Source organism: Camarhynchus parvulus, chromosome 2, assembly GCF_901933205.1.
Source record: "Camarhynchus parvulus chromosome 2, STF_HiC, whole genome shotgun sequence".
Taxonomy (NCBI): Eukaryota; Metazoa; Chordata; class Aves; order Passeriformes; family Thraupidae; genus Camarhynchus; species Camarhynchus parvulus.
In genome coordinates, this window is record NC_044572.1 from 135,456,386 (window position 1) to 135,470,369 (window position 13,984).

The 13,984-nt window shown below is 31.9% G+C and overlaps 1 protein-coding gene across 1 annotated transcript in view; it reads right to left on the bottom strand.

The window, feature by feature from the left end:
* CSMD3 (CUB and Sushi multiple domains 3) overlaps positions 1–13,984 on the bottom strand; it is a 577,112-nt gene that overhangs the window by 71,195 nt on the left and 491,933 nt on the right. Inside the window, exons 46-50 of the mRNA XM_030971761.1 lie at positions 11,005–11,085; positions 9,733–9,846; positions 5,351–5,539; positions 4,806–4,952; positions 2,292–2,480 (exon numbers count right to left, since the gene is read on the bottom strand). Of these exons, the coding sequence (XP_030827621.1) occupies positions 2,292–2,480; positions 4,806–4,952; positions 5,351–5,539; positions 9,733–9,846; positions 11,005–11,085 (720 nt within the window). The remainder of the gene's footprint in view (positions 1–2,291; positions 2,481–4,805; positions 4,953–5,350; positions 5,540–9,732; positions 9,847–11,004; positions 11,086–13,984) is intronic.

The window sequence follows — 13,984 nt, forward strand, 5'->3', positions numbered from 1 at the left end:
GTCTGTTTTGGGACTAAAAATAAAAGCTAACCCCTTTCCACATTCTGAAACCATATATCTAATGTAGGTCAGATAAAAAAAAAAGTGGAAAAAAAAGGGCTTAGACATTTAAGTCTGAAGTACATTACTTTGAAGTCACATCTTGAGCCTTAAGAAAGTACCTATCATGCCCACAGAGGAAGCTTAATCCTCTCAGACTATGTATAAATACTTGGGGGAAAAAAAAGAGTGCAATCTATTTTTGCCCCTACTGGGAGCTGATCTGACATAAAACTGATTTGCTTCATAAGCAATATAACAGCTGTGTGGCTCAGTACCAAAGCTAATAATCACAGCTAAGACACAGGTAAAGCACCAATCCTATAACAACTTGCAGAACAGAGGCATAAGAATCAATGTTAAAATATTCTTGCATTGCCATTAAAAAAAAAACCCTTGCATATTACATGGAAATTCAAGAAAAAGAAAAATCAAAAACCACAGTACAGACACACTCTGCTGAAATGATCACAGAAAAATATTTCTAATTTGCTATCACCCTGTCTTGGCAACCATAAGAATATATACCTAATACTGTCACAGTATCTATTGGCAAGGAGAGACAAACACACATTTAGAAAAAAAATAAGAAAACTCTGATTAAGAAATTGAAGATCCCAAGAAACCATAATTGAATTCAAAGCTCTAGAGGGTATGAGGCCATGACCCCAGAGAGATAAAAAGTGACAAGTTAATTAAACGAGAATATTCCCCTTCCATCTATTATTGAATATCTGATAAAACTACTATTTCACTTGCCATCACCAAAGAAACAACTTCTATGGCACTAAAATGAAAATATGTGACCATGTTTATTCTTAAATTCCTCAATAGCTTGGATTGCAGATTAGGCAAATCTATCCATTCCAAGATAATAGCTATATGCTTGTATAACCAAGTAACACTCTTTACTGCATAACTGGCCTAGCTTAACCTCTTCCTTCAGTAGCACACTAATGATAATAAAAGCTTTGAGACAATTACAAGAGTTGTCTGAACAATGTTCATTGTGTCACGTCAGGGCTAGCATTCAGCAGTGCCAAAAATTAATACACACTTGCAAAATAATTGTAACATTTGAACAGCATTGATTACAATCCTAAGCACCAACAAATTCTACAATATTGCTTATTCACGTAATGGACATAATTCACATCCTGTGTCTTTTACCAGTCAGCAAAATATATATCAGATACATTCTAGTTGCAACCTGAGATGTTCTATATCTACCATTGAGATTAATTACTCCTTCAGTATTCAAAAATCTCCATTAGGACTGGATAAATTTTGAGTCATATTATCCACATTAACAATAATTCTTGTCGCACAAAAAAAATATATCTGTCCCTTAACCATAATTTTTAATTTTTTAAGAAACAAGATGCAAGCGAGCAAGGCATGATAACAGACTTTTATGTAAATAACAGATCTCCCAAAGGTCACCCAATGACATTTTAGTTTACAACAGTTTTGAGCTGAATTTCACATTTGTGGAAACTTGCACAGAAAAGTTGTCCAGAGAACTTGTGGATGCCCTATCTCTGGAAGTGCTCGAGGCCAGGTCGGACTGGCTTTAAGCAACCTGGTTGAGTGAACAGTGTTCCTGCTCATCCCAGAGGGATTGGAACTACAACTCTAAGGCCCCTTCCAAGTAAACCCTTGTATGATTTTATGAGAATTACCTTTTAGTTAGGGGAAAATGTAAAAAAAATTCAGGAAAATTTATTGCCACATCAGATACTTTGACAGGAAAAAATGACAAATAGGAAATATCCAAAATTCCCTAAAAATAGAACTATCACAGAAATGTTTGGTCACTATATGTCAGCTTAGGCAACATTGTTAATCAAACTGAAACATTAAAATCTATTCCTTTTTCACAAACTTTGGAACATAGTTCCAGTTCCAAAAATATACATTAAAAATATACCCACTCCTTGGAAAACTATAGTCATATTAGTTCTCAAAGAAGACCAGCATTTTGAAGACTTATGTGAAATTTCAGAAATAGTTATTGGACCAAAATGAAGTTCTTAAATATTCTTCACTGAATATTAAAGCAGTATTTTTTGTATGTCAGTCTTATTAGCTGCTCTTGAAATACTGTTTCTTAAAAGTACATTTGTTTTTACGAGGTTGAAAAATTTTGGCACAGAAGTAGGAGCCCAAAGCATTTCCCTTCTATTCATTTTAAGTCAGAAAAGAAAAAGAAAGTTTCTTAGAGTGTATCTTTTTTTAACAAAAGAATTTACCTTGACAAGCTGGGACTGGAACATCCCAGGAGTAATACCCATAAGGAGACTTCCTGCACACGGCAGTACTTTTCCCAATGAGCCGAAAGCCGCGGTCGCAAGCCCAACGGACCATGCTGTTGAGCTGTCCGCCTGTCTGACTGACAATGAAACCGTGCGGGGGCGACTCTGGGGTGCTGCAGTAGAGAGCTTGAAACATAAATATTAAAGGAATAAAATATGTGTTCAGAATTCATGTAGCAATTCTTGAGAAATTCTTGTTGAACTCAGTGGACATTTGATCGGACACTGAGAAACCATTGCTAAAAGATGTATTTTATGTATAATAATGCATACATTGACCAATTTCACAAAAGATAAAGGTAATAAAAATAGATCTTTATAAGCTTGCAGTTTCAGTAGACTCCCAAAAAATGAAGTGATAGTTCACTTTTATAATTGGCTATAGCTTTGAGGTTTGGGGTTTTTTTACCATCTTCTTTTGAAATCAAACTACTGAACTTTAGTTTATGATGAAATTTATTGCAATTGTATATATTTCAGTAGTATATAAATTTTTGAAAGAGGGAAATAACTAGTACATCCTGAACATAACTCTTTTTAAATAGCCCTTTTTTCTGGTCCTATATAAGTTCTTTCATTTAAGTTCTGTAATACACTGAACTGAAATAAAACATAAAAAATATATTTTAATGATATTAATGACTATCACGATAAATCCATGGCAAAAATACTGCTTTTAGTTTTGTTGATTTATTTAGAACACTTTAAGTTTTACAGGAGTCTTATCTAGAGACTATGAAAAAAAATCATAACTCAATATGAGAGCAAAAAATATCTATGAGTTACAGTTCTTGTAATCTGAAATTATTTATGTACTTAACAACTCTGACATTAAATACTGGTTACTTAGTATGTTTCCTTTATCTCACTTGTTTATTGAGTACCAAGTAATTTAGGTTTGGCTATCTTGTCATAGGAGTGGACCAGAAGTCTCTTATAACCTGGTAACCACTTTAAGATGAATTTTGTGTATGCAAAAGTTTAACTTGGTCTCTGATTAATTTGATTAATAGCTGCATGCCATGAAGAGCCATTTCCTTTTTGTTGGAAAGAAAACTGTGCTGTCAATGTTTTTCTCATGTGAAAGCTTCCTCTGGCCAGAATGTAGTCATATGGCTACTTGTTTACAAAAAATATTTATTAAACATATTAAAGCAAAGAGCAGAATCAGAACTACTGCTGTATCTTTCAGACCACATACTATGAAAGTATTTTCTTCCTTACAGTAAATGTCTCCTGACTTACACTTTTTGAAAGAACCAAATATACAGAGACATACCACTATTTTTCTGTGTGAAACAGACCACTAGAAAATATTTCCTGTTTGCCTCTCAACAGTTCTCTCACTGTCTAAAAGACTTTGAAGAATTTTCTCTTCTTTCTCTTTTAACAGATCCAAAATGGACTACAGGAAATGAAATTCAATAGCATATATTATTTTATGCCTAGTAAACAGTGAATTTTACCTAAGGAACAACAAATATTTTAAGTCTGAGAAAACTGTTCTCTCCTAAAGGGAAAGATGGAACTGATGTATTTGCAGTATATATGATCATAATTATTTTTCTCCAATCGTGAAGGAAAACCAAAAATAAACAGCAGAAAGACTTTTATACTTATTCTTTATTTTTTTATCCACCTTGTGAAATGAAACCACTTTCATGCCAATAACTTCTCTAGAATCTACAGATACTATCCCCAGTACTCTTCCTTGTGTGTATTTCATATTTTTGGTCATCATAAAAAAAATTCAAATATAGATTTTGTGCAATTACTGTAAATCGCAACAAATCTACTTTAGCTTAACTGATTAAAAGATTTTCCAGTAAAATAAATATTATATAATAATTCTGTAAAAGCAATTTCACTAAAATCTAACTTTGTAAGGTACCATTTCCATACACTATTCATAAATATGTTAATTTGAGTTAATAACACATAAAATACTGGCTTTGACATACAAATTTATCTCTTTTAATGTTGACTGCTGCCTCTGTCGAACCTTAAATTAAAAAGTTCAACTCTTCAGGGTATTATATTTTTCCACTTTATAGCTGTTCGCTCCTGCCTTGTTGCAATGCTTTCCCCTGTCCCACCAAAATTCTTAAAGATGAATTGCATAAAGATCTTATTAGAAAAACATCCTAGTATGAAGAGATACTCAAGTGCAAATAAGTGGGAGGGAGAAGGGGAAGCTGCTTCTTTTATCTTTAGTACTGCCTCATGCCATTTTGAAGCCCTGTCTTTTATTAATTCTCTACAGAGCACATGTGTGGGTTTTTTTTTTCCTCACAAGATGAGGGTCATTAGATTCATATATATAGAACAGATTGGATTTTCTCTGAGTTTGGTTAATTAAGGATACAAACATAGCTTATATTACTCTTTTCACATAAACAAATGTTCCACATTGAAATTTTATGCACATTATAAAAAGTCACATTTGCATACCTATATATCTTATCCTGAAACCTTTTTTATTGGTGCCATGATCTGCTGACCACCGGAGAAATACTTCATGGCCATTGCTGGTTATATTTAGAGAAGATGAATAGTCCCCACTGAGAGATATGAGCAATGGGCTATGACTATTTGGTCCTTGGTACAAAGGAAGGAAAAAAGAAGAAGGACAAAAGGAGTTACAAAGTTTAAAATAACATACAATAAAATGTATACACACAATTAACATACATGCAAAACTTCCTTCAAGCAAATGGCAAATTAATTTGAACTAAAAAATTGAAATACGTTATAACTGGAAGTTATATATTTGCTCAAAACAAAAATTATTTCTAAGTATAGCATACAGTACAATTTTAAAATAAAGTAATCCAACAGTTCTTTTTATCATAACAAATCAAAATAATTGCCTAAGATTTTTTTATACTGAAAAATGCATAAATTTATGCATAAATGATAATTATTAGACAGAAGCAATATAAAAAACCCAGTGATATAGACAAGGTATCATCCAAAGTTATGTATTCTATAGTTACCATCAAAAACCTCAAGTATATCAAATTCCTTTTCTGTCTGGAAGAATTCAAAGAACATGCTGATATTATAACCCTTTTCCACAGTAATGGTCCATGCACACATCTGGAGGTTTGGGTAGCTGTCAGGATATCCAGGGCTCAGTATTACGCCTGTTGAATCCAGACGCATTTCATTGGCTGGACAGAGCACTGTGAAACAGAAAAATTGGCAAAAAAATCTAAAGCCCATTATTTGTATTTCATGTGATTGATGAGATTTTCATGAGTTTTAAAGAACAGCATTAGTCATTCTATTTCCTTAAATTGAGAAACATGATGATTTGAAATACGATGAAATTATTTAATTTTGAATTTATCTGGATTCACTAGGTCTACAAGAATATGCATCTCATTAAATAGAAATAGTTGATATTGCCATGTTATTGGAAGTTTTTTCAAAAAATATATTTGCCTCATGATATATGAACAAATGCCTTCATTATATTCAGAACCTAACACTGCTAAACAGAAGCTTTGAAATCTTTTTATACTGACAACTAACTCCTACATGAAAATGAGTTAGTCCTGAGTTACACGAGAAAAATAATAGGATCTAAGTTTTCTCAAGACCATTGGAAATAAAATTGTCTCATTAATTACGAAAATCAGGTTTTATGTTGTAAAAGTTATTGAATTATAAAGAGAGATAAAGAACACAGGAAAGCAGAGAATGGGAGAGAAAAGGAGTATCTTCATAAAAAACAAAACTTTGCAAGAACCATAGAATATTTGGGTTAGAAGTAACCTTTGATGATCATCTAGTCCAACCCTCTTCAAATGCATCCAAACTGAACTTGAAAAACTGTATCTGCCCATATATTTTAAAAACATTTGTATCTTGGTTGCAAATTAGCCTCTAGTTGCTAAACTTCAAGAGTTGTTTCTCATGACCTGTTCGTTTCAATTATTCAAGAAGAGATTGAATACAGCACCTCCAACCCACTTAACAAAACTCTCATGGCTGGAATCTGGCTGTCAAATTACAGTGCTGTGCCACTTGTGACACATATCTCAAAAAAATGAACAAAGTAATCCTCTCAGCTTTATACGTACATATAGTCATATATTTATATAAAAATGTGTGGCAGGGAGAGCATAACAGTAATCTGGCTACACTCATTTATTTGCAGATGATTTTGCCTTACAAACTGCCCTTAATTTCAGGATATTCTTAAATTCAGGATAATTTTCAGCTAAACATCCCCCAGGAATTTTATAGAGAATTTAAAGACTTGTTTCTGTTAAACAGATTCTCTTGGAAATCAGGTAGCTAAGTTTCACATGAATCAGAGAAAATATTATCTGAGATATAGTTAAGAGATACCATTACAGAATTTTCTCAGGTTCCCCTTATTATGATACAAAATACAGTTTGAATCTTCTTACTCTGAAATTTTCATTTTATCCTGAAAGTAGAAGCTAATTTAAAAGAAAATTAAGGGCAAAGTTACATGCTTTGTTTGGACAATATTCTATTTTAACTAAATAAGTTGATAAAAATTGGCTAAACTTGTGGAATTTAGTGACTATTTTCACACCTTAAGGAAATCTTCAAGAATTTTAAGAAATGTTCATCCAACTGACACACATAAGAGATAAAACAGAGAAAAAAAATTGACATAGTTTTAACTAGTACTAAAAGTGATGTAAACTAACCTGAAATAATTTAAATTACCACATAAATATTAAATATAGTTTGCATCAATATTTTTTTAGGAATTCCTCATTTGTCTAGTATATCTTTACTGCAATATATTAGATTCAAGACTAATGTTAGTCTTATGTTACTTAAATTTTGCTCAGCAGCATTCTACAGATTTACTTATGGATTAATTTTGAAAGTAGGTATTGGTTTATTTCAAGCCAAAAATTAAAGAAAAATTCAATCAAATGCCAGTACACTGGCTAAAGCATATAATATATGCACAAGGTTAAAGCATCAGGAATTAACAGTATTAAGTTAAAAAAACCCCATATGCTCTACCCAGTGAAAAGAATTAGTACACTAATACTAATATGAACCAACAGAAGAACTGAGACTTTTCCTTGAAAGTGACTTTTACATAGTGTGTTATACTCTGCACAGTGAAGTGTGCTATCTTATCCATAGACCAATGTGATGTACTAAAATCATGAAAGACAGAAATTTTTTGGCATGTATTTTTGCTGCCTTTAGGTTCCACAAAGCTCTCTCTTCATCTTTTGTTACAGAAATTGAACTTGTATACTGTGATCTTCAAACTTAGACATCAGATAAATAAAGATAAAAGAAAAATACTGCTTTCTTTTCTAGGTTGCCAGTAGGACTGGTCATTTTTAGCACAATTTGACAAATTCTTTTGCAATTTTCTTTTTAATTTTCCAAATCTAATTCTGAAGACCATGTTAATTTCATTCTGCTTTAAACAGAAATTATAAGAGTATAGATTTAAAGTTTAACTTTGGAACCAATGTTTAGCATTCATATCTGACAGATAAAAGATTAGCTACGGTAAATGAAGTAATCATTCCTGAATTTTTGTCTTGGGTCTTGCATTGAATACAAATATGCCTTCAGCAACACACACTGAGAGAATGCTTCAGGATCAACACATATGTCCTATTTACCCTATCAAATATTGCATAGTTTTAACATTTAAAGCAATGCCTGGAGGTTTTTCACCTATTAAATGCTATACGTCTGCCAAGTTAGGATTTAAATTTAAATTGGGGTGTTGGAAGCTATTTCAAGACATATTTGTATCTAACTAAATGTCTAGATTTTCAGAAATTATCAGTGTAAAAGTTCTTATGAAGTTCATATTTCAATTTCACTTTGCGTTTTTAAGAACTACACAGTGCTGTGAATGACTGACTTCTGCATAGTTTTGTACATAAAATCAAAGTAAAACAACTTATTCAGTTATAAGAGTAACTTCCAGCTTTCTAGGAATCGAGGAAAAGAGTATAGAGTAATTTATACACAATTTTTTTTAATTTACAGCTGAAAGCTTAAGTGAATAATATAGTAATAATAAAGTCCTAAAAATTAATATGCTGATGTTTAATTTCTTAACATCTATATTGTGCACCATTTCATAATTTTAGAAAATGCTTAGAAACAGTAAAATAACAAAGTTTTACTTGTAAATTTACTAGATTTATTCATAATTAATTTACTATTGCCCAATGAATTTTTCATAATGAGTGTTTTATGGATTTGTTAATGAATTAAAATTACTGTAGAAGGACACAGCAAAACATCAGATTGGTAGAAAAAAACAGATGGCAGTATTTTTCATATAATACAACTGTAAATCAAATACAGTTATTGTGACTGATTTGAAAAAGTATTTTAATCCTGATGTAGATGTTAGAATATTAAGCTCAAGAACAGATGGATCACAAAAGTATATCACAGAAACTAGCAGAATTCAAAATGGCTTTTGTTTATATAACTTATACTTTTATGAGGCTGTGGTGTTTTGGTTTGGTATTTTTTTCTTGAAAAAGCCTTATCATACATGTTTATAACTCTAGGTCCTTATTTATCTTTCCAGATATAAATGGAAGAATTAGTAGCAAAACATGAACTCATGCCCATTGCTGGAACTGCAAAGAGATTCCATTTTTAATGAAGCATGTGCAAGGCTGATCTTCATTTGTTCCCTAACCAGTTTGGGATGAAAGAAATAGCTCTTTTTTTTTTTTTTTTTTATTACAGAAAATCTATATTCTACCATAATACATCAAATTTCACCTTAATAAATACTAGTTTAAAGTGTGATGTTAGTGCCTGGCAGGACTGTAATCGTTTTGACCTTAACAATGAGATGGCATTATCTCTGTGTTTTCAGTTCTCAATAAGAGAAAAAGTGAACAAACACATGCATGCAGACACACACACACACACATGCAGAAAACCTTTTTTTTGGAATACACTGAATAAAAATGCAAGTAGTTAAAACTGCACTGAAAAATAATTTTGTGTGCTCGTTCATCCAAATCCATGCTATGTTAATTTAGCATCTTTTAGAATTCCCATATAAATTTTCATACTATTATGTTGTAGAGAAATGAGTCTTATTATTTACCAGACTTCCTAAAAAAAATAAAAAGGAATAGTAAAATTATTTTCACAAAGTAGAGTATCAGCCCTTTCAACTTGTGAAGTTCATTGAAAGATTACTAATTATTTTGTATTAATATCTGACATACATGAAACAAACCAAAGATACATTAGGATAAATCATCAAAAGTCTGAAATAGTTTCAGTATGCTGTCTTATATAAAGAGATGCAGAAGTTATTTAAGGAATCACCACTGAACTGGTATGGCAGCAGGAAAATAAAAAGGAAAAAAACCTTGACAGGTAGGTGGTGCTCCATCCATCTGAAGCCTTTCCCCTAGTCGGCATGTCAGAATCTCATTACCAACCAGCGTAAAGCCTGGCTGACACTGGTACCTTATTATGTCTCCTGTTCAGAAAAACAACACAGGGCAAAACACACAAACAAAATAAGCATTAAACAGCAACTAACTGGGACTTTTAGCTTTGAAAACATTATTGATTAATGAAGTTTCTTACCACCATATTATACAATGGGCTAAATGACCTCTGGCATAAACAACTTTCATTAGTCTAAGAAATGTGGTAAATGAGCTTTGTGTTGCACACTGTGCTGCATCTATCATTCCTTTCCACCACATTATTTATTAGATAGTTTGCTAAGTTGTCTGGGTTTGACTGATGCTATGTGAACCAAATGTCCACAGAGCTTTAAGCAATATAATTTATAGGATAAACATTATGGAACTAAATAAAGGTCTAAGATCAAGTCAGTAATTCATACAATCCTGAGGGAAAAAATTAAGTAGTAAATGGATTTGTTGATGTTATCTAGGTCTGGCACTCTGAGAAGAAGAAATTTTCATTTCTTAATTAAGAAACCAAAAATTCATGTAGTTTTATGCACCAATAAAAGTAAAAATCTGCATATTCCAGAAGTTCTCTTTGGCCTATATTACAGGGAGAAAAGGAAAAAAAAAGTGCTTTCTCTTTGTCACCTATATAACTAATCATATATTGGTGCATATACTAAAAAAAATTATTTTCTTTGCCATAACGTAGCAAAACTATCTCACCAGACATCTCAAATCAGATCATAAATCATATTTCTCTGAAATATAAGTGGCTAAGTAATATTATTGACATGTCTCAGAAAGTCAGAATATCACCCCCTTCTCTGATCCTCATAACTTTTACAAATTTGATTTTACCTTTTAAGTCACAGAACCTTAATTCTGGCATTGAATATACCATTGTCTACATGTTTTCTTATGCTTATGGGTTGTTTGTTTGTTTCAATGTAATATAATGTTTTATATTAAATACTATGAAAAATGTATTTTAAAATTAAGTCAATTACAAAGTGTTATTGTATTACTTATATGCTATCTCTGAAACATGAATGATTCAGGATGCATAAGAAAGAGGAATGATTTCTTAAAAAATGTATTTTCAAATAATCTAAAATATTACAAGTATGATTTCCATTCTGAAAAGCATCCTGTGCATAGCAAGTTTATTTCATAGATGAATTTTGTGCTTTTATTTTATTTTATTTTAATATTACCTATTTCAAATTCGTCATCCTCAGCTAGAATTTCAGCATTTGGTACATTTGCTGGAGGCTGGCAGACACGGAGCTGATAGGCTATAAACAGGAACAAAGCACAGTTGACATTGTCAAACATAGTTATCATAGCCATGCAATAACAGATTTAATATCCACATTAGCAGGATAAACATAAAAACTCAATTTATATTGAAACTTTCAAAAGAATCAAAATAAAGGAAATGAAAACATTGGAAGTTGTGTCCGTATTCTCAATTAGTTATTTAGTTTTAGTGGTGAAATCCTCTTCATAAATAACATAAGAAGTTTAGAAGTGGCTGCCAATTTTCTCATTCAAGCAATTCTAGTCAAAAAGCAAATATTTTTGTACTTTTCAATCATTGTTTTGCTTGTTGGTTTTTTGTTTGTTTTTTTTTTCATGATACAATTTTACTTTTGATCTCTTCCACTTTTGAAACCTTGCAATAAATGCAAGTTTTGGAATCCCAAAGAATCTACATGGAGGCAGCATAACTAGACAGAAGCATTTTGAATGTGAAATTTCCTAATAAATAAACAGTTGCGGAGTACACATATGCTGCAGATAGTGTCAGAGAATAATCCTGCTTTCAAAATTCTCATTTGAAGTTTCACACAAAATAATGTTCTCAGATTTAGCACATTATGCAACAGCCAGGCAAGACAACCACATCAAATAAATAAAAAATAAGTAGGAAGTGTGTGCAGAAGTGGTGCAGACTGATTTTTCCCCCAGAGATCCAATGAAAATGGGCCCATGTTTGGAGACAGACAAAATACAATCTGATTTTAATTCAATTAGGACAGAAATCTGGTAAAAGAAATCACTTTGATATATTTTTACCTAAAGTGGAGTCTTTTCTGTGTTAAAGTGTATGTTCAGGATGAAGTATGCTTGGTTTTCATTAATATTACATTTTCATACAGCATTGGTTTATAGCATTTCTCTTCAGCAAAAAATACCATCTATTTATAGCAGATGACAGTTCAGCTTCAGTAATACACATTCTTGGTTGCTTTGTGTGATTAGATCCTTTAGTACTATAATTGGTCAACTTTTGAAGATCATAAAATTTATGCCATAAGCAAGACCTTTTGTTACTAATGAGTCACCCTTATTTGATATCTTCCTATTACAACTTTTCCTCACTCAGGTAATGAAGATCTACTTAAATCAGTGAGTCAGAAAGCCAAACCAATAAAACACACCAATTAAACATGAAACAGCTGTGCTGTTTGCCTCTTAAGAAAAATAATTATAAAAATCATGAACATAATTAAAAATTTATTCAATAAAGAAGTCATACAAATTATCTCAAATGTCTCTCATTTTAGGGTAACATGAGTATCATTAATTTTAATCCTAAAATCATTTATTTTAAATAAATTTGACTCCTTGCATTTCTTTGACTCCTTCACTGCCTTTCCTTCATTACTATAATTTTTGTTCAGCTGATATGAAGGATCACAGACTCCAAGATAGAGAGAGATTTATTTGTCTTGACAACATTAGCACAAAATTAGTTTTAAGTTTCTTTATAAGTAATCTTTGTGCTGCTTGGTTTGCATCTTTATTGCACATTAGAGCCCACACCTGTGGTATGAAAATTTTCACAACAAAAGAAACAAGCAAAAGGAGATCTTTAGAGACAATTTAATACTAGCAAATTAGTGGACCAGAAGAAATAGTCTGAAGTTACTCCACATGAGATTGGATATTAGTAAAAATGTGTTAACCAAAAGGGCTGCCAAGCACTGGAACAGGCTGCCCAGGGAAGAGGAGTCACCATCACTGAAGGTATTTACAAGACATGTAATGTCCTATTTATCAGCATGGTTTAGTGGCAAAATTGGCAGTGTTGGGTTTGTAGTTGGACTTGATGATCTAAAAGGTCTTTTCCAATATGAATAATTCTATGATTCCATGAGCATTTTAGTATATGTTTGGTCATATATTGATATATTAGTAGATATCCATACATATGGACTCATTAATGAATACAAAATGTCATTTTGTCGTTTGCAATTTGATACATGTAATATGGATGCCAAGATTTGGAATGGAAATTCTGATCCCTCTCTGTGTAGCCCTGCTGGAGTCTCTATTCCATAATCAATTGCTGGTGGTTTTTTTCATTGTAGGCTTTATGTATTTTTCTGTTTTGCTTTGCGTAGCTTAAAGTTCCTCTAAGCCCGTCAATTCTGTCTATCTGTACTCACCACTGTCTTTAATAAGTCAAAAAGAAAATCTTCTAGTCACAAAATTTGACCACCATCCAGAAAATAGGATGTAGTGTGTTCAAATTTCCTAGGATGTCCAATCCAATGGGCATTCACAAAGCGCCTCAACCCACCCTTACTTCTTAATCTTTTTCCTTGTAATTATAGCAATGTACAAGACACTTGGTCACAGAGGGTCTGGATGACTACAAAAAGAGGTAGAATTCAGTGAATTAATTCATACACATTTTCATTCCGTCAGCATTCAATTCAAGGGCAGATTAATGTTAACTACACTATGTTGTTCACTATCATTGGACTATACAGTGTAGTAAACAATATATCATAGGTATAGTTCACTATCATTGGTATCGCTACAAAAACAACAGTTCAAAATATCCAAATTTCAAAAAGAAATTTAATGTCCTCCAAAAACATTTAGGTTTCAAAGGAATTTTAGAAGCATTGTAAAAAGTAAAAGAATGTGCACCTTGAACTTTAGGGTCTTGATGCTGCCTTCTTTGTTCATGTCTCATCATAGTGCAGTCTTTTTATTTTGTTTGACTAATAGTAAATTTAATATCTGGTCAAGAAAATAAATGATTTTTCATCATTGACATTAGTCTTTCATATGTTTGCATTACCCTAGCAGTGGTCAGTCATATTAATAATAGCAACTCTTCTTAGAAAAAGCAACTGATTTTTTTATCGCTTGTCCTCCTCCAGTGACCAGTAAAAA